This window comes from Falco biarmicus, chromosome 1, assembly GCF_023638135.1.
Source record: "Falco biarmicus isolate bFalBia1 chromosome 1, bFalBia1.pri, whole genome shotgun sequence".
NCBI classification, from domain to species: domain Eukaryota; kingdom Metazoa; phylum Chordata; class Aves; order Falconiformes; family Falconidae; genus Falco; species Falco biarmicus.
In genome coordinates, this window is record NC_079288.1 from 75,315,803 (window position 1) to 75,333,565 (window position 17,763).

Here is a 17,763-nt window from a genome sequence, read left to right on the forward strand (position 1 = left end):
CAAAGCATGACACAAACATAAACAAGACTAGATCAAAGAAAAGAACAAAGATCAAAATTTTCAGTAGCAAACAAAATTACTAACCATAGTTTTAAATCAGGAAAAAGTAAATTTTATTGCATCTTTGCAATTGAGGGTTTAAAAAGGGTTAAAAAGGGTAAAAGGAAAAAAAGTAGTAGAAAATACAATCTTTCCAAAGCAGTGACTGTTTATTGTACTTAATTTGGTTTTCTCAACGTCTTACTAGTTCTGCATATACTTTAGCAGATAATTAATTTTGTCAAGTCACCAAAGGTAAGATTATTGCAGATTCTTCAAAAAGCGTAAGAATACTTAAAATCCCCAAGGCCTATTTTATATACTCCACTCTAAGTGTTGCCACAGATTTCAATGAGACCTACTCCCATGAAATTATCAGAAAGCTGAAAAAGTCCTTTACAGGCACCCAGGGATCAATCTGAAACCTGATAAAGGGAAAGGGAAAGGCTGCAAAAAGTTTAGATCACTGCATTTTAGGCAAACAATTGGAATAGATCTCCTTTTCCACTGATTTCTATAGCTAGTTCCTATTCTGTATCTGACTTCAAGATGATGAATGGCTTTGCTATTGCTCTTTGTGGTCCACACAGTCATTTCAGCAAATATGAATGCAACACCCACTAATTCTGCTGTCCTTCAACAGGTGTTCCCTTGGGAAGCAGCATGGGAAGAAGAAGCCAGGCCTGTTACTTCGCGGGTTCAAGCTGGCCCAGGGAAGGACTGGGGAAAGGTGGTACCTTTTGCTCTGTGTGGGAGTAGCAGAGTGCATGGGTTCAGACAGCTCCTTTGCACTGGGATGTAGTCAGCTCTCTCAGTCTGTCATAGCTGTTCATGAAGGAAAGCAAGGATGAGAGCCCAAACCAATCTTCTCCCTGGAAATGTTTGGCCTTACAGTGGAGGGCACAACAAGGAAAACTGAGATTGCAGATCTCCAGGACAACTTTTACTGGCACCTCCAACGTGTTGTAGACAGACACTGGATGAGGAGCATCCAGACTGGCTGCTTTAACAAAATCCCTCTCTAGTGGATACTACCTCCAAGGTGGCCAGGACTAACAGGTGGACCTAACAGGGTTGAGAAAGTGAATGAAAGGACAAGGTGGGGCCAGAACAAGAAAGGGGACGAAGCAAAGCCAGGTCAGGAAGGGGGATGCAACAGGGCTGGGCCAGGAGCTGGGAATGCTGCAAGGCCAGGCAAGGGGTAGGGATGCAGCAGAGCTGGGCCAGGAAGGGGGATCACTGAATCATAGAATCATAAAATCAAGTTGGAAGGGACCCATAAGGATCATCAAGTCAAACTCCCTGCTCCTTGCAGGACTACCTAAAAGTAAACCATATGACTAGGACATCATCCAGATGCAAACTGAGCTCTGGAAGGCTTGGTGCTGTGACCACTTGCTTGAGTAGGCTGTTCCAGTGACCAACCACCCTCCCACTGAAGAATCTTTTCCTAATGTCCAGTCTGACCTTCCCCTGATGCAGCTTCATCCCATTTCCTTGTGTCCTAATGCTGGTCACCAGAGAGAAGGGATCAGCACCTCCCCTTCCACTGCCCCCCTTGAGGAGGCTGTAGACCACAACGAGGTCCCCCTTCAGCCTTCTCTTCTCCAATCTGAACAAATCAGCTGCCCCTTGTAAGTCTTGCCCTCAAGGCCTTTCACCATTTTGGACTCCCTCCTCTGGACACACTCTGATAGTTTGACGTCCTTCTAATACTGAGGTGCCCCAAACTTCACACAGTACTTGCAGTAGGTCCACACCAGTGCAGAGTGGGACAGTCACCTCCCTCAGCTAGCTCTCTGTGCTAGTTTGTTGAGTTACCCCAGGACATGGTTGGCCCTTTCGGTTGCCAGGGCACATGACTCATATTCAACTTGCCATCAACCCAGCCCCCAGATGTCTTTCTGTGGGGCTGCTTTCCACCTTCTCATCCCCCATTTTGTATGTATAACCAAAATTACCCCATCCCACTTGCTCTCATTAAATTTCATACAGTTGGTGATTGCCCAGCTCTCTAGTCCATCCACATCTCTCTGTAAGGCCTCTCTACCCTCAAAGGAGTCCGCAGCTCCTCCTAGTTTAATATCATTGGAAAACTTAATGTAATTTGATTCCTGCATCCAGATCATTTATAAAAGCATTAAAGAGCACTGGCCCTAAAATTGAGCCCTGGAGAACCCCACTGGTGACTGGTCACCGGTCTGATGTAACCTCATTTACTAAGTCTTTGAGCCCGACCCATCAGCCAGTTGCTCACCCAACATATTATGGATTTGCCTAGCTATGTGTTGGACATTTTGTCCGGAAAGATGCCATGAAACACAGTATCAAAAGCTTTGCTAAAATTCCAAACCATCACACCTACCAGCTTCTCTTGGTTAATAGATGAGGATGCAGCAGGGCTGGCACAGGAAGAGGGTTGCTGGGAAGGCAGATGCAGTGGCACTGCTGAGAGTGGGGAAGCTGTGAAGCTGGGCAGGGAAGGGTATGCAGTGATCCCAGGCTGGGAAAGTGTCTTCTGCAAGGCCAGGCAAGTACCAGCGCAGCAGCAAGGTCATTCTGGGTGGGCAGAGCTGGAGGAGGATGCTGGGAGGAAATACCTGGCCACAGCTGTGTTTCATGGCCAGGTGGCTGACTTCCCCACCTCGCCTGGCTGGGAGTGGGCTGGAGATGGCCACCATCACCCAGCTTGGGGCTTTCAAGGCCAAAATGCTTTTTGAACTCCTGCAAGTAAGATTACAGAAAACTCTCACAGTGCCTGTTTAAACAAGTGTGTCTGAACAGGAAAATCAAATAGACAGGGAGCGACTTCAGTTTCTCTGCTTATATGATGTTTAAAATGATAAGCAAGGATATATTTTCACATAATTGGGCTGTGTCAAGGTACCGGCCATTTGATCAGATAGGAGCTCTCTATGTAGTCTCATATCAGAGGGCTAGTAAACTACAAATTAAGGCAGGCTTTAGATTTTGTCTGTGAAGTAGCCAAATAAATTGAATTTTATCCCTAAAGGTCATAATGAGGGGCAGGGTAAAATAAAAAAAAAAGGGCAGAATAACACACCAGGATACCTGAATCAGTAGGAGTAGGGGAAGAAAATAATTGGAAAGGGCTCAATTACTCTTGAAAACTCATAAGTATTGGAAAGATGCCAATTAGCATCTTTGGATCTGACAGAGAGCTTTAAAAGCCCACACTTTCATCACCCTGAAATAAGTCTGCAGGATGGCAGGGCTAGAGGGGCAGAGGAAATGTAATGCACCATGGCTCCATTGAAGGCTTTTGGTTTGCTTTTGTTCCATTTGTTGTTAATTTTTCATTTTATTTGGTATTTGCCTTTGCAACAATACCTTGGGGAGGGTGGGACACCCTGGGACATCTCACCTAGGCCAGAGACTGTTTCTCAATCCCCTCCATCCTTCCATCCCTCGATCCCAACCCATCTGATGATCTGTCATCTTGGATCTGGGAACAGGCAGCCTGACCTTCCTCCTGCTCCCTTGTCCCCTCACCTCCCCCTAGCCCACCCCCAGCTTCTCCCAAAGCAGGGAAAAGCTCCCCTCCCCACCCACCACCCCCGGGGAAGCTCTCACAAAGGACTGAAGGCTGCAAACCCCCTTTCCTCTATGTGGCTGCTGCCTAAGCCAATCCTTCCCGCAAACCCAGGTCTGGTCCCCCCAGCCTTGTGCTCCAGACAGATTCCCAGGCTCCAGACAAAAAGGCCAGGAGGGCTCCAGGGGACCCATCTGGCTCCCAGCCAGCCCTGCTGAAAGGGGATCAGAAGAAGCCAGATTTACTCCTAAGAACAAAGTTTCCAGTGACTTTCCAAGGCGCTCATCATACTGCTGTCTCCTTTTTTGCTTCTCATCCTTCTCTCCCCCTCCCCTTATTTTTCAAAATCTCAGCTGGAACAGAGTTGTTCCCTGTCACTGCCAGTGAACATACTGCTCCCATCCCTTGTCAGCTCTGTGTATGCTCCTGTGGTTTATTTTTCTGTCGCTAGTTTTACACATCATCAGTATTTAGAGACTTGTATTGGCAAGTGAGGAGGACCTGAATTTACCTGTAAGGCTACTGCTGGGTCAAGCAGGTGGTGATTTACCCCCGCGTCCCAGCCTCAGCAGCCACAGTGTGGGAGTCAGGATGTGAAATGTACATGTCTCTGTGTGTGTGCAAATGTCACCTAGTGCCAGGGCTTGCAGCTGCACCAGTACTAGTTACTGAGTGGACTGCCATGGGAGACAAGAGGTGCAATGACTTCCAAAAGGCCACCACTAAACCTAAGAGAGATAACTTTGTGTGCTGTATGCAGCCCTGCTCTGCCTGCTGTCAGAGCCTCCTCTTTGTGTCTCTGTGTTATTAATGTGGCACCATTAGCTCATTACCTCTCCCATGATTTTATAGAAAAAGAAAAAAGTAGGAGCATTTTGTTGCTATCCTTTAGGTTGTCGCAGAAGTAAAAATCAAATTGACCCAAATCAATCCCGATTGTAATAGGACTGTCAACAGCAGGGGACAGACTGAATCTGGTGTCACCCGAAACTAGTACAGTTCAGACCCAATGGCAGGACCACATACTGCTCTACAACGTGGTCCACGCTGCTGACGTGGGTAGAGGTAGATGGGCAGCATCTGGTGTGCCTGCTCTGGGCACCCCATGGCCACCTGTGCCAGCCTGGGATCGCCCCTGCAAGGGATGTGCAGCTGCATGGAGGGTGTTGTACCTTCAAGCCATGGATTGCAAGAAGTCTGATGCTGTTTGAAAGACTGAAATAAGTTCTGCTATGAGCGACAGAAAAAAACCCAGCTGTTGAAAAGCAAAGTGACCCAACACCAGTAGAGAGCCCACACTTGCTACATAAATAATGTCAAAATGACATATGCAGGGAATAACATGAAGGCAGCGCAAGGCAGACCAATGTCTAGAAATGTTATCTCTTCTGTTCCAAAAGCTAATCAGCCCAGCAGTGGGAAAGCCAGGAACATTTTAGATTATGTCTATGCTTGCAGTTGATGGAAAGTCTGAGAGGAACATAAGCTTTCTGAAAGACAAATTCAATTCCCCTACAAAATATCTGGGATTTCCCCCCCTCCTTCTCTGGCAATGAAATTATTTGGTTACGTTGATTTATTAGAATGACGTAACTCCCAGTGTCATATCTAGCCATCGGCTGCCACTCAGCAAAAGGATGTGGTGAGATCACATCACCAAAATAATAAGGCACTAGAGTTCCTAAGCTGGAGGTTACATATCATCAGGACAGTTTCAAATACTTGTGGATGGTTTTGGTAGTTGCAGGAGTGATTTTTTTGTTGTTGTTGTTTTTCCATAGACAGAGTCTGGAAGATACCTGATGCCAGTTACTCTGCTGTTCCACCAGTTTCCTTTGCACAGGGAATTTAAAATCCTTTTATATGTATATGCATGAATACATGTTTTCCTAACTGGCAAGTTATTGCTTAAAGCCATCATTTTTGAACCATCTTAGCCAAGGAAGAAAAGAAATATTCATCCAAATCCTGTTCCCTGTGAGTTTAGGGGATATTTTGGGGCCTCGGGTTTCACAGACACAAATTAAAGGTGCAGGGAAGCAGTCTTGCCTTGGGATGCTGTGTGACACAGGAAGATCTAAAAAGGCGTGCTGAAAAGAGGAGACCTGCCAGGTTCAACTCCAGTGCCCGCAGGTTGAGCGGCTGTCTGCTGGTGGGGCCGTTGCTCCTGGCCTTCATCCAGTTGTGCAAGTGGGGGCAGCAGCTGGAGGAGAAACCCTTCTGCACAGACACAGCCCTGCTGCACATAGGCATTTGCTTTCTCTTGTTTTTCCCTTCTAAGAACTTTTTTTTTTTCTCCTCAGGAGCTGATTATTATCTAACTGAAATGTATTTCCTTCTGAAAAGTGCATTTGTTTTGTGTTTGGTCATATCCCCCCCCCCCCCCCCCTTCACATAGAGCTCTCTATTGGGAACAGGACTTTTGCAGCTTGCAGAGTTTTTTCAAAATGTGGTGACATGCGTTTCTTCTGTTCTGTATGTTTTCTTACCATCCTTTCCAACACATATTTTCCAGCAATTTAGAGAGATGTAAGGAATAGCTTTTACACAATAGGCAAAGAAGCCGCGGGATTATTCCAATGGTCTTGCAAGTCTGGAGTATTTAATCTTCTTCAAAAGGCGAGGAAAAAAAACTGTGTCCTTGTGAACAAATGATTAGAAGAAGACTGGGAATACAATAATTACCCCAAATGGAAACCCAGACCGCAGTCAAACAATACAGCTTTTGTAAACTGGCTCCGCCTGTAAAAAAATCTAGGAAATCTCATAACTAGAGCTGGCGAAATCCTTTTCTTATGCAACGATATGTAAAAGGCTCCTGAGAAATGACAGTAAACATGGAAACGCTGTAAAATAGCATGATAATGAACTTGCTTTGAGCATCGGAGATCTCCTTGGCGGTACCAGCATGGATTCCTTCAACCACAAAGTATTTTCTTATGTTAAAGAATTTGGGACAAATTACATACCGTGACACTTCGCCAATAATCAAGCATGTGAAGACAAATAAACCGGGACTCACCATAAACTACCTTGATCGTTATGGGATTCAAGGGGACCAAAGGAATTGGGAGCCAGACAGAGTGCGGCTTTGAATGAATGTCCTTTATGAGAGAGCGGAGAGAAGATCATTTATATCCTTCATATTTTATAGTTTTGCCTCTAGGAAAGAAAAGACCAGCGGAGCCCCGACTATCATTTACTCATAATGATCGCATTCAATCTAGTGATTCACAGTGAATCATATAATAAGGTTTCCATTTTGCGCATGGGGAGAAGAAGGAGGGGTGGTTAAACTTTGTTTAGTTCGCATTCATGCCCCCGGCCTCCTGTTTCCCTTGAACTGTCCGGTTCAAATGACTAACCCATGGGGCCATGCTTCTTTCGTTTGGTTTTTTTTTTCTTTTATTTTTTACCCTCTTTCATTTACCCCCAGCAATAAAAATCCCTGGGAGGAAACCTGTCAGGATAATTGTACAGTTACTCATTTTCCTACGGCAGCGTTGCACCGAGCACGGCTCTACTTCCGCGGCCTCTCGGGGCCGTGCCGTGCCGTGCCGTGCCGTGCCGTGCCGTGCCGTGCCGCTCCGGCTGTGGCTGCGCCCCTCGCAGCGGGGGGAGACCCCCGGCAGCCCGCCGTTCCGCGGAGCGCCCTCCTGGCCCGGTGCGCCCCGCCGCCCGGGGCACGGCGCGGCGGCGGGCAGGGCAGCAGCAGGAGCAGCCCTTGGATGCAGGCTTACAGCAGCACCGGGAGAAGGGGAAAAGTCGCTTTTCGGCGGTTTGGCCTAAACCCTCACCCACACACACCCCGGGCACGGGGGGACAGCCCGCTGTGCGCACCGCTCCTGCGCGTTCGGGTAGGCGCGAGGGGATTTGGGTACCTGAGACCCTGTTCCCCCCCCTAGGTGTTACCGCAGAGACCCCTCCACACCCGGGTAGGCACATAAAACCGCCGGCTCGCTGTTGATGCAAGCGGCGGTGGAATGCTCTCTTTGCTCTGGGGACCTTTGCCATCTGCAAGCGTTTCAGGTAAAAGCCGAGGCGAGGGCAGGGTAAAGCTCACGGGGTCGGGAGGAGGCGGCTGGCTCGGCGGGGAGCTCTGCACCGGAGCTGGGAGCCGCGCATCGGCCAGTGCGCCCCACCAGCGGCTGCTCTTGCAGACCCCCGTGAGGAATAGTCGGAATCACCCCAAAAAGCGAACGAAAGAAAGGCACCGGGCGGGCGGAGGGGGAGAAAAGCTTGGAGAGCACAAGCATCCCAGAGCGAGGTGAGGCAGGTCGGTGCTGGCGGGCAGGGGCAGAGGTGATGCCACCCAGACACCGGCCCCAAATGCGCCCGGAGGAGCGGAGCTCTTCTCCAGGAGAGCCGGCACCTCTGCAAGAGTTTTAAAATATATGTATAAAATTAAATAGGCGTGTTGTCACTGAAGGGAAAGCACTGCCTTAGCCATGGGGCTTTCACCAAGACAGCCAAGTTCCCCTTTGGGCAGAGCAGAGAGTCTCGAAGTCTGCTTGACATCTTGAAGCTTAAATAACCGTAAGGCATTGTTACTCCCTGGCAGCAAAGTGCCTCGTTACGCCTGATTGAGCTAATTGCTTTGAAATAGGATATATTATCTATAATTATAGAGATCTTGGAGGAGACGGCCAGCCTTTTCTTTCATCTTTTCCAAGTGCATCATAATGTCGCGATCAAATTAATTTGGGCCACTTGAAATAGTGCCTTCCTTTCAGCCCGGCTCCTCCGACCCTCAAAGAGCCGGGGACGCCTCGGCGGCTGGAGTTTGGCCATCCAGATCGCTACTCCTGGTAGCCTCCCGAGGACCAGCCCAGGTCCCTGAAGCCTTAAAAGTACTTTAGGTTGTGTTTAATTATTTGGGCAGAAAGGAAAAGGGGGAAAGGGATTGCGGGGGGGAGGGTGGGTGTAGGGGGAGACTGGAGGATAGAAAAGAACGGAGGTCTTTTCACATTATCCGACTCTCAGCGGAGAAGGAGCAGCGACGGGAGCTGGGAGGGCTAAGACTTGAAGGGCTTTGAGGGATTGTAAAGCCCGCGGGACATTTCTAGCAGTTGCGGCAGATCTGGCTCTTTGCCCCCAGGGCTGCGCCGCTCAGACCTGGAGCACGGCTGGCTGAGGGGCGCGCAGGGAGCACGCAGATTGCGCGGAGGGACCGCGCAGGCAGCGCCCGGCGCGGCAGACCTGCCCAAAGCCGCCGGTCCCCAAAGCCGCCCCGTGTCCTGCGGGACTGTCTGATCTCCTAAGAGCTGCTGTCTCAGGGGAAATAAAATAGAAACAAGTGAAACAACAACACGCTCTCCCTTCTGAGTTCTGCCTTTAAGTCAAAGATAACGTTTACAAAAGGCAGACAATGCCCTGAATTGGCTTAGCGCAGCCTCCTGTCCTCCCTCCCCATCCCCCACGCACTCGTCCCAGCCCTTGTTGTTGTATTCCCACCGAAATAAAATGCTATGGGTAATGGCTTTGCCTAGCACATTCATTATATTGAAACGGGACTGTTTAGGATGCTAATTGCCCAATATTGTTATCTAGCACAAGTGCCTTCAGGGAAGCGCCACGGTTCCCAATAAAAACACTGGACTGGAACAAGCACCAATAAAGTCACCTATTCCCCACCACCACCACCACCACCACCGCCCTTTCACTTAGATTTTCCTTAGAGCCCGGAGAGGAAAATAAGGGGCACCTAAAAGCAAGTCACAGTATCAACACAACGGAACTAATACCAAAAAAAGTTTCTAAAATGCAGTGGCGTTTTGGTCACCCGGAGCGCAGCGAGCAAGGGGAGAAGAGTTTGGATACTAGAAGTTTCCCGCTAAACAAAGAAATTAATTTCGGGGAAGATTTCGTTTTGTAAATTTGATTTCTCCATTCCTAACCTAGAACCTATAGATTTTATTAAGAAAGAAAGGAGAGAAAGAAAGGAGCAAGAAACGGAAGAAACTTCCCTGGCTGCCCGTTTTCAGCCCAAGAGCTTGCCAGCATGTGAATTAGAATCGAGTCCTTGCTATGGTACAGTGATTAAAATACCACTGGGTATGACAGAAACATAAACACAAAGCGTTCATTGCTGGGAGATAAATAAAGAGCTAATTATCTCATTCTGTCAACTCTCAATAAGAGCGGGATCTCCCTCTCAGTATGGGACACACTCATCTCCTCAAACCTCAGCACCATCCCAACGTTCAGACCATTCTGCAAAAGAAAAGTAAGGAAAAACACCCCACAACCCAGCAGCTCTATTTTTGCTTTTCATGTTTCCATCAAGACAATGAGATCGAAAGCAGCCTAGGGGCTGCCTGGAGGTCTAATAAACACATCACTTTTCCCTTTGCGCGGTTGCGTTTGGGATCAGGGAAGGAGGAGAAAAAAAAAAAAGATCCTACCTGTAGGATCGGGTGGAGGGGACATCGTGAAACACGATGCATCGATATTTTCTTAGTCGGGGGGTGGGGTGGGGGTGCATCTTCGCGTCGGGCACCGGGCTTTGGGAAAAATGTCGTGTGATTGGTAGAGCAAACTAATTTTGTCAGGCTGAATGTGCCGATGTCCCAGGGCTAAGGCGCCTTGCTCCCTTGATGCGGGTTAACGTCCTCAATAGTCCCCCTCCAGCTGAAGCCTTTGATCAGACCGCTGCTGGCGCCTAAAAACAACATCACTTGTCTGCCTATTAGAGGCACTGACTAATCGTGACAGATTGTTTATTCTCGCAATTAGCAATGCAGCCGCTTCTCCGAGCACCCCCCCTCCGCACACACCCCCCCTCCCCCGGCGCGGCCCGGCCCGGCCCCTCGGCCCGACGGGGCGCGAAGGAGGCTGCGGGCAGGGCACGGGCAGCCGTAGGGCGCAGGCAGGGCACGGGCAACCGCAGGGCACGGGCAACCGTAGGGCGCGGGCAGCCGTAGGGCGCGGGCAGGGCGCGGGCAGGGCACGGGTAGCCGTAGGGCGCGGGCAGGGCTCGGGCCGGGAGCGGGCAGGGCGCGGGCAGGCAGGGAGCAGGCAGGGCTGGGCGGCAGCCCCGCGGCTCCCCGCCCCGCAGCAGCTGACCCCGGTCTCACCGCGGCACGTATCGGGCGGGAACCCAGTTACGTGTGAGCTATATGTCCGTGCATATACAGATCTGTGCAATGCGCGTTCACCCCAATCTATAGGAGCGCACGGGGGTCGCCTTGCAAGTCGCGTAACAATCGTCTTCCCGTAGAGGGATCGTACGTGAGCACAACTCAGCGTGTGTACGTGCAGGGCAGTACCTACAGCAAGCGCACCGCAAGGGTATACAACTCCCGCGTGTGTAAGATACGCGTGTGTGTAGCTGCGCGCAGGACAACGCATTTTAATCAGATCCTGTTGCTTATCAGTTAATAAACTGTCTATTATATCAATTCATTTCATAATCTATATGCTCCTAATCTACCATCTTTATTGGGTCCAGTTAAAAGGAAAGGGAATTCGCTGTCCCTCCCCGTTCAGATAATTGCCCTTAAATGACTGCGAGAGCCTCTGTGCTCGGAGGAGATTAGAGCCCTGCCGCTATCAATAAACTTTTCCCAGCGAGCGGCCAATCACGTTATTAGAGCGAGGCTCCTTTTTACTGCACATCCGTCCTGGGTGCAGGGATAAGGGATCGTAAAACGAATTTACAAAACAAAATAGCCGGGACTTTAATGGGTCTGGGGCTTAGACGTTCCTTTTTACGCGAATGAACATTTCATTATCTGGAGACACGCACGCATCTCTGCCATGCAGCCTAGCGCAATATATGGGTATGTACGTATGTAAGCGCAGAGCTCCGCAGACGCATCGAACGCACCGCAGGGGAGGCGTTCATTTAAAAACAAAACAAACAAGCAAAGCAAGCCACAAAACCACTTTTTCAAGGCGCAGCCGGGCTGTGGGGCAGGCAGGGGCTCCCTCCGAGAAGTCACACCCGGGACAGCCCGGTATGCGTTGGCCTGACAGAAGAGCACGGCCCGGGCCCGCTCCCTGCGCGCCGTAGACAGCTAGGACGGCTTTTTTCCGACGTTCGCGCACTCGTCCCGCAATGTTTGAGCCTCCCCCCAGGCCCGTCCCCGCGGCGGAGCGCGGCTCCGGCGGCCCCGGCCTTCCGCACTCCCGCCTGCGCTGCGCGCCGAGGCGCGGGGCGGGGCCGGGCGGGGCGGGGCGGGGCGCCCCGACGGCGAGCCCGGCCTGGCCCCCCCGCCCACTCCCCGGGCCGCCGCCACTGCCGCAGCCAATGGGGCGGCGCCGCCCCGCCCCCCGCGCGCTGGTTGGGCGGTGCCTGCCCCCGCGCCGCTTTATCAGGCGGCGCCGCCCGCCGCGGCGTCGGAGCGCGTCGACGGCTGCCCGCGCCCCCAGCGCCGCCCCGGCCCCATGAGCCGCGGCACCCGCTCCCGCCCGGCGCTGCGGTGGCAACGGCGGGCCGCCTCTGCATGGCCCCGGCTGTGGATATGACCGCCGCGCCCACCGGGGTCCGCAGCGACGAGCTGCCAGCATCCGCCTTCAGCAAGCCCGGCGGCGGCCTCCCCGTCGCGGCGGCTATGGGTGGGGAGGAGGAGAGCGACAAGCCCAAGGTCTCCCCATCCTTCCTGCCGTTCAGCGTGGAGGCGCTCATGGCCGACCACAGGAAGCCGGGCGGCAGGGAGGGCGCCGAGGGTGCCGGGCCCCCGCCGGGCGCCAGTGCGGCCGCCCGCTCCAGCCTCAGCCCCCGCCTGGGCGCCCTGACGGCGGAGGCGCCGGCCTCGCCGCTGCCCCTCGGCGGCCACTTCTCTGTCGGGGGGCTGGTCAAGCTGCCCGAAGACACCCTCGTCAAGGCGGAAAGCCCCGAGAAGCAGGAGCGGAGCCCCTGGATGCAAACCCCACGGTTCTCGCCGCCTCCGCCGAGTAAGTAGGGTCGGGAGAGGACGGGCTGGGAGGCCCCCCCGGGCCACCCGAGCCCTTCCCGCGGGGGCGGCCGGGGGTTTCCTCCCGTTTTCACCCGGCCTGGCCCCTCCTGGCACGCTTTTCCCTGCGGGTCGCTCTCTCTGCGGGGCCACTTCGGCGCGTTCAGAATACTGAACTAGTCAAGGGTGCGCGAAGCCGGACGATCGCCGCGAACGAGAAGAGCGGCCGCGCCCGGGAGAGATCGTGTGCCAAATGTTAAGGGAAGGGGGGGGGGGGGGGAGGGGAGAAAAAGTTAGCTTCACCTGGGGCTGGAAATGGCCACGCAAAGCCTGACAGCCTCAGCGGTGTTTTTCGCCCAAAGCAGCTCAAATAATCTCCTAAGGACCCGCACAGACCCGGCTCCCAGGCGAGGCGCCTTCGGGCTTTGCGGCCGTCAGCCCCACCGGTTGCTCTCTCAAGTGTTGCATCTCCAAAGTCCGAAGAGCCGCAATTACCGATGTTTTCCTGCTTTACTACGGAGACATCTAAAATAATAACAGCAGCGGGAGGGCCGAGATCAGGAAAGCCCGTTAACCCTCCGCAACGGCTGCGCGGAGCCCGGGGCCGTGCAGCCGGGCCGCCTGCCCTGGCCGGGGCCCGCTCCCGCCCCGCTTGGGCGCCCGCGGGAAGGGGCGCGGTGGGGCTGAGGCTCGTCGGGGCGGTCGGGGCGCACTTAGCGGAGCTGCCAACAGAGCTGCTCTCGCTGTCCTTTGGAGGAAGGCAGGTTTCCCGACAGGACTTGTGTAGCTTATCGCGGTGTTTTAATTTATTTAAATTGTAAAGTAAAAGCTGTTGCTAAGTAAACCCGGGGTAGATTGAGGCTGAGGACCCTTAGAAATATTAAGGAAGAGGAAATGTGAAGAGCGGTAGATACAGGCCGAGTGTGAATTCAGAACTCGTAATTAATTACATGCTTAATCCAGTTCCCAGGGGCCTAATGAAGCGGGTGTGAGTCTGAGAAGCCAGCGCATTTTGTTTGTTTTTTTTCCATAATCCAATAAAAAGGACAGGATTTTTTTTTTGGAGGGTCACTCCCTTCATTTACATCTCCTCTCTGAGCCGGGAGCCGTGAAAGCGGGAGGCGGAGGGCTCGTGGGTGTCTGACTCCTGCCGTTTGCCGAGTTTTTCATGGAGTCGGAGCGGTTCTTGCTACAAAGCACTGCGAGTACCTTCGGTCTTGGGAGTCTTGAAAAAGCTATTTCCATAGTAAAACGCTTGTTTCCCTTACTGGAACGGGAAACAATCAATTTCAAGTGTGCCCCGGGCAGCCCTGGGGTTTTTGCGCAACTTCACGTTGTATTTCCCCCTTTCTGCCCACCACAGCTGCTGTAGGGTGGGGGCTCCGCGGGGCGTGTGAGTTCAGGTGCTGCTAACCGAGGTGTCTCTCTCCTTCCCCCTCTCCTCCGGCCGCTGTGGGCGCAGGGCGGCTGAGCCCCCCGGCCTGCACCCTGCGCAAGCACAAGACGAACAGGAAGCCGCGGACGCCCTTCACGACGGCGCAGCTGCTGGCCCTGGAGAGGAAGTTTCGGCAGAAGCAGTACCTGTCCATCGCCGAGCGCGCGGAGTTCTCCAGCTCGCTCAGCCTCACCGAGACCCAGGTGAAGATCTGGTTTCAGAACCGCCGCGCCAAGGCCAAGCGGCTCCAGGAGGCCGAGCTGGAGAAGCTGAAGATGGCAGCCAAGCCCATGCTCCCGCCCGCTGCTTTCGGCATCTCCTTCCCGCTGGGTGGCCCGGCTGTGGCCGGTGCCTCTCTGTACGGTGCTTCCAGCCCTTTCCAGCGGGCAGGGCTGCCCGTGGCTCCTGTGGGACTGTACACAGCGCATGTGGGATACAGCATGTACCACCTCACATAGAGCTGAGCCTGATGAGCCCAGCCTGCTGGCTGTCTGCTCCTGGCAGCTCAGCACGCACTCCCTCCCTGCTCCTCGCTGCGAACTTCCCTGTGGGCCCTGTGGCAGAGACTTCTCCAGTCGGGCTCTGCTCGACCTCTATGCTGGCCCTCCCGGTCCAGTGCCGTTCCGCTTTCCTTAGCAGTCCTGGGAGATGCTTAGTTCTCCAGCTGGCAGAAACCTGATGCATCCCCCAGCTCCTCCCCGGCACAGGGCAGTGATGGGCCAGCCCTGCCCTGCTTCCCCGGGTCCGGCTGACAGCCTGGGGAGAGCCCCCCACCGTGGGGAAAGGAACTGTGGAAAAGAAACGGCAAAAAGGGGGCTGAAAGACAGGATGTTTCTCTTGCTTTTTGCAAGGCAAGGTCAAGAGGCAGGAGTGTAGAGCAGCCTCTCCCGTTCCTGTGTAACAGTACTGTCTGTTACCTGTGTTTGTTCTTCCACCAGCTCCATTGGAAGGGGCTCTGTGTACTATGTAATATACTGTATATTTGAAATTTTATTATCATTTATATTATAGCTATATTTGTTAAATAAATTAATTTTAAGCTACTGTTTGATGCGGTTTGTTTGCTCCTTGCCCTGCCAGGGGTGACAGAAGAGGCTAAATTTGTGTGTCGGGGGGCAAGGGAGAGAGGGACTGGCTGTACTGGCCATTTATCTTTCTCTCCCCAGCGGGCATCAGCCTCAGACAGTGAGGCCTTGGCTGAGGTTTTAAGTTTGCTGTGTATCCCAGAGTTGCCCCATCCTCATGGCTTTCTGAGGTTTCTTCCTTTTTTTCTTTCGCCAAGCAGCTCCCACCACCTCCCTGCCCCAAGGGTGCGGGTGCCCGCTGTCGCCAGCGGCTCCGGGGCCGGCCGGGCTGTCCCTGCCCAGGGCTGTGCCTCTCCCTGCCAGCCGGCCCTTGCTGGGAAGCTCCTGGCTGTAGCCCCCGACGGCTGCCGGAGGCGTTGAGGTGGCGTGACATGTTTCCCCCACCTCGTTGTCAAGCCTAGCGAGAGACCAAGGCTTCCCCACAGCTCCCCTCGGCAGCCGGCACTGCTCAGGGGAAGTGAGCACCGGGCGCTTCGGGTGTGGGGAGGGGGACAGGGCTGTCGCGGTCGGGGTGGTGCGGAAGAAGGAGGAAGCGTGCGATAATAGCGGGGCAGAGGCAGCGCCGGCGCCGAGGGTTCGGGTGATGGCGACGGGGGTGTTAGGGTACGGGGTGGTGGGAATGGCTGTGGGGGACGGGGGGTTCGGGCATGGGTGTGGGGCCCCGGAAGAGCAGCCGGCGGGACCCGCGGGACTGACGGTCGGGACCGCCCGGCGCCGGCTCCTGCCCATCCCCGTGGCTCCGGGCGCCCCGCAGCCCTCCGCAGCCGGCTCTTCTGGAAACCCGTCCCAGTCGCCACGGCCCCCTGGAAACCGCCGGCGACGGCCGAGGACCCCGCGGAGGAGGGCGGCGGGACACCCCGCGCCATTCCGCGCCCGCCTGCCCCGGTGCCGCCGCTTCGCCGCGTTCCCCGCTGCCTGCGCCCCCGAACCCCCTCAGTGCGCCGCTCCACCCCATTTCATTTTACGGATCGCTCGGGTTACGGAGAGCGTTGGTTTCCCCTTTTTATTTTATTATTTTTTTTTTTTAATTTCGTGCTTTATCTTCGCTCTTAGGGAATGGGCGCTGAGAAATTAGGTCTGTCTATATTTTTCTTTCTGTCTTCATCCCCCCCCCCCCCCCCCCCGCTGCTTTCATTTCCAGCAATTTAAACGTTAAGGTTGAAGCAAAGTTAGAAGGAAAATAATTGCTGTAATGAGGCTAGGCAATCTTCTGCAGGCACCGTGGCTCCAGCGAGACTGTAGCTGGGGGCGAGGCGGGACTTTTATCATCTCCTAAATATCAATGATGCTTTCAATAACTCGGCGAAACAACATACCTGAACCCAGTCCCTTTCCCCAGAGCTCGCCGCTCTAATCCCGCTCTTCTCATCTCTTGCTCCGCTCTGGCCGCCCAGTCCTTTTTGGGCCGGGGTGAGTTTTGGGTTTTTGTGGTTGTTTTGTTTTGGTGTTGGGTTTTATTTTTCCTTGGCTTCTCTCTCTCTCCCTCTCTCTTTTTCTTTTGGTCTGGCTTTCTTTTCCGATCATTTCTTTTCTCTGTGCAAATGACAGTGTCTGTGATCCTGACCCCAGCGCCCAACGCCGCGCCGGACTGGGAGAGCGCGGTGCCGGCTTTTTCCCACGTTGTGTCTCTGGCAGAAAAAGGCTGGAGATAAACTCAGCCTCTGTGCGATTAGACCGCGGGTTTGGGGAGGAGATCTAATCGCGCAGGAGGCCAGGTTTATCCTGTAAAGAAGCTTTGAAAAAGCCGAGAGAGATTTTAAACAGCGAGAGCCGCCCTGAGCTGCTCCCCGCGAGCCCCGCTCCCCTCCGCCCGCACCTTTGGGCGCTGCGGCGCGGGGCTCCGGGCAAGCCGGGACCCTTTCATCTCTCCGCTTTGTCTGCATCTTTTTTTTTTTTTTTTTTTTTTTTTTACATTATGTCAACTCGGGATGGATATTCGAAGCGCAGGATTCCTATTGAACATGTCTTTGCTTTAAGTTTTCCCCCTGACCCTTGGGCTAAAGTCTTTGGTTGCTCAATTAAACCCAGATGAGAACAATTAATAACTAAGTAATGACAATAAGTTGGGAATCACACGGATGAACGCTCCATGTGAATAGGAAAAGCTCACACAAAAGAGCAGAAAGGATTTGTCGGCTCTTTTTAAGGGGGAATTGGCTTTTCTTTTTTCTTGCCTCTGGCTTACCAGCAAATAAAACTCACTTTTGTGTCTTTGTCGCCTTAAGGATCTCAGTGGCAGTTGGAAGTGAGAATGGCTGTTTTCCTTTCAACTTGAGGGTGCTGGCGCCACGCAGCCCCAAGGATAGAGAGTAGCCAAAGCAAAGTTTCCTAATAACTCCCCTCTCCCCCGCCACCCCCTCCAGGCAGTCCGGTACCCCCCCTCCCCTCCATGCATATCTCCGCACACACTCCTAGAGAGCCTCGGCAGGCAGACGAGAGAAAGCGGAGGGGCCCCGAGCACATCCATGTACCACCACGAGCTCGCAGGCGAGGCTCGCCGCTGCCGTGGGAAAGCGATAGCGCCGGGGCGCGACACTTTCCACGGAGGGTAGGAAACACAGCGCACAGCAGCCAGAGCACGGAGAGGGAGCAAACACGCGCAGACACGCACACACAAAATAAAAGGGAAGCCATTTTCCTACTCTTATTCCCACGGGCGAGGGGAAGGACGGGGCTACCCGCCCGCGCAGCAGCCTCCCGGGCGCCTGTGCCCGGCCCCGGCCCCGTGCGGGCTGGGACGCGCCGCACCGCAAC

General features: G+C 53.7%; 1 protein-coding gene across 1 annotated transcript; it reads left to right on the top strand.

Moving 5' to 3' along the window:
* The first annotated feature begins 11,952 nt into the window (after positions 1 to 11,952).
* On the top strand, positions 11,953 to 14,535 carry MSX1 (msh homeobox 1). Its single transcript, XM_056326922.1, has 2 exons — positions 11,953 to 12,490; positions 13,952 to 14,535. Exons 1-2 carry the CDS (start codon positions 12,040 to 12,042, stop codon positions 14,380 to 14,382), a joined length of 882 nt encoding a protein of 293 aa, XP_056182897.1. The 5' UTR covers positions 11,953 to 12,039; the 3' UTR covers positions 14,383 to 14,535.
* The last annotated feature ends 3,228 nt before the right edge of the window (positions 14,536 to 17,763 follow it).

What these genes read in the sequence shown, in the direction of transcription:
- MSX1 (XM_056326922.1), top strand. Translation starts at nt 12,040, where the DNA reads ATGGCCCCGGCTGTGGATATGACCGCCGCGCCCACCGGGGTCCGCAGC. An exon ending in GTTCTCGCCGCCTCCGCCGA is followed by an intron (nt 12,491 to 13,951) that starts GTAAGTAGGGTC and finishes CTGTGGGCGCAG; the next exon opens with GGCGGCTGAGCCCCCCGGCC.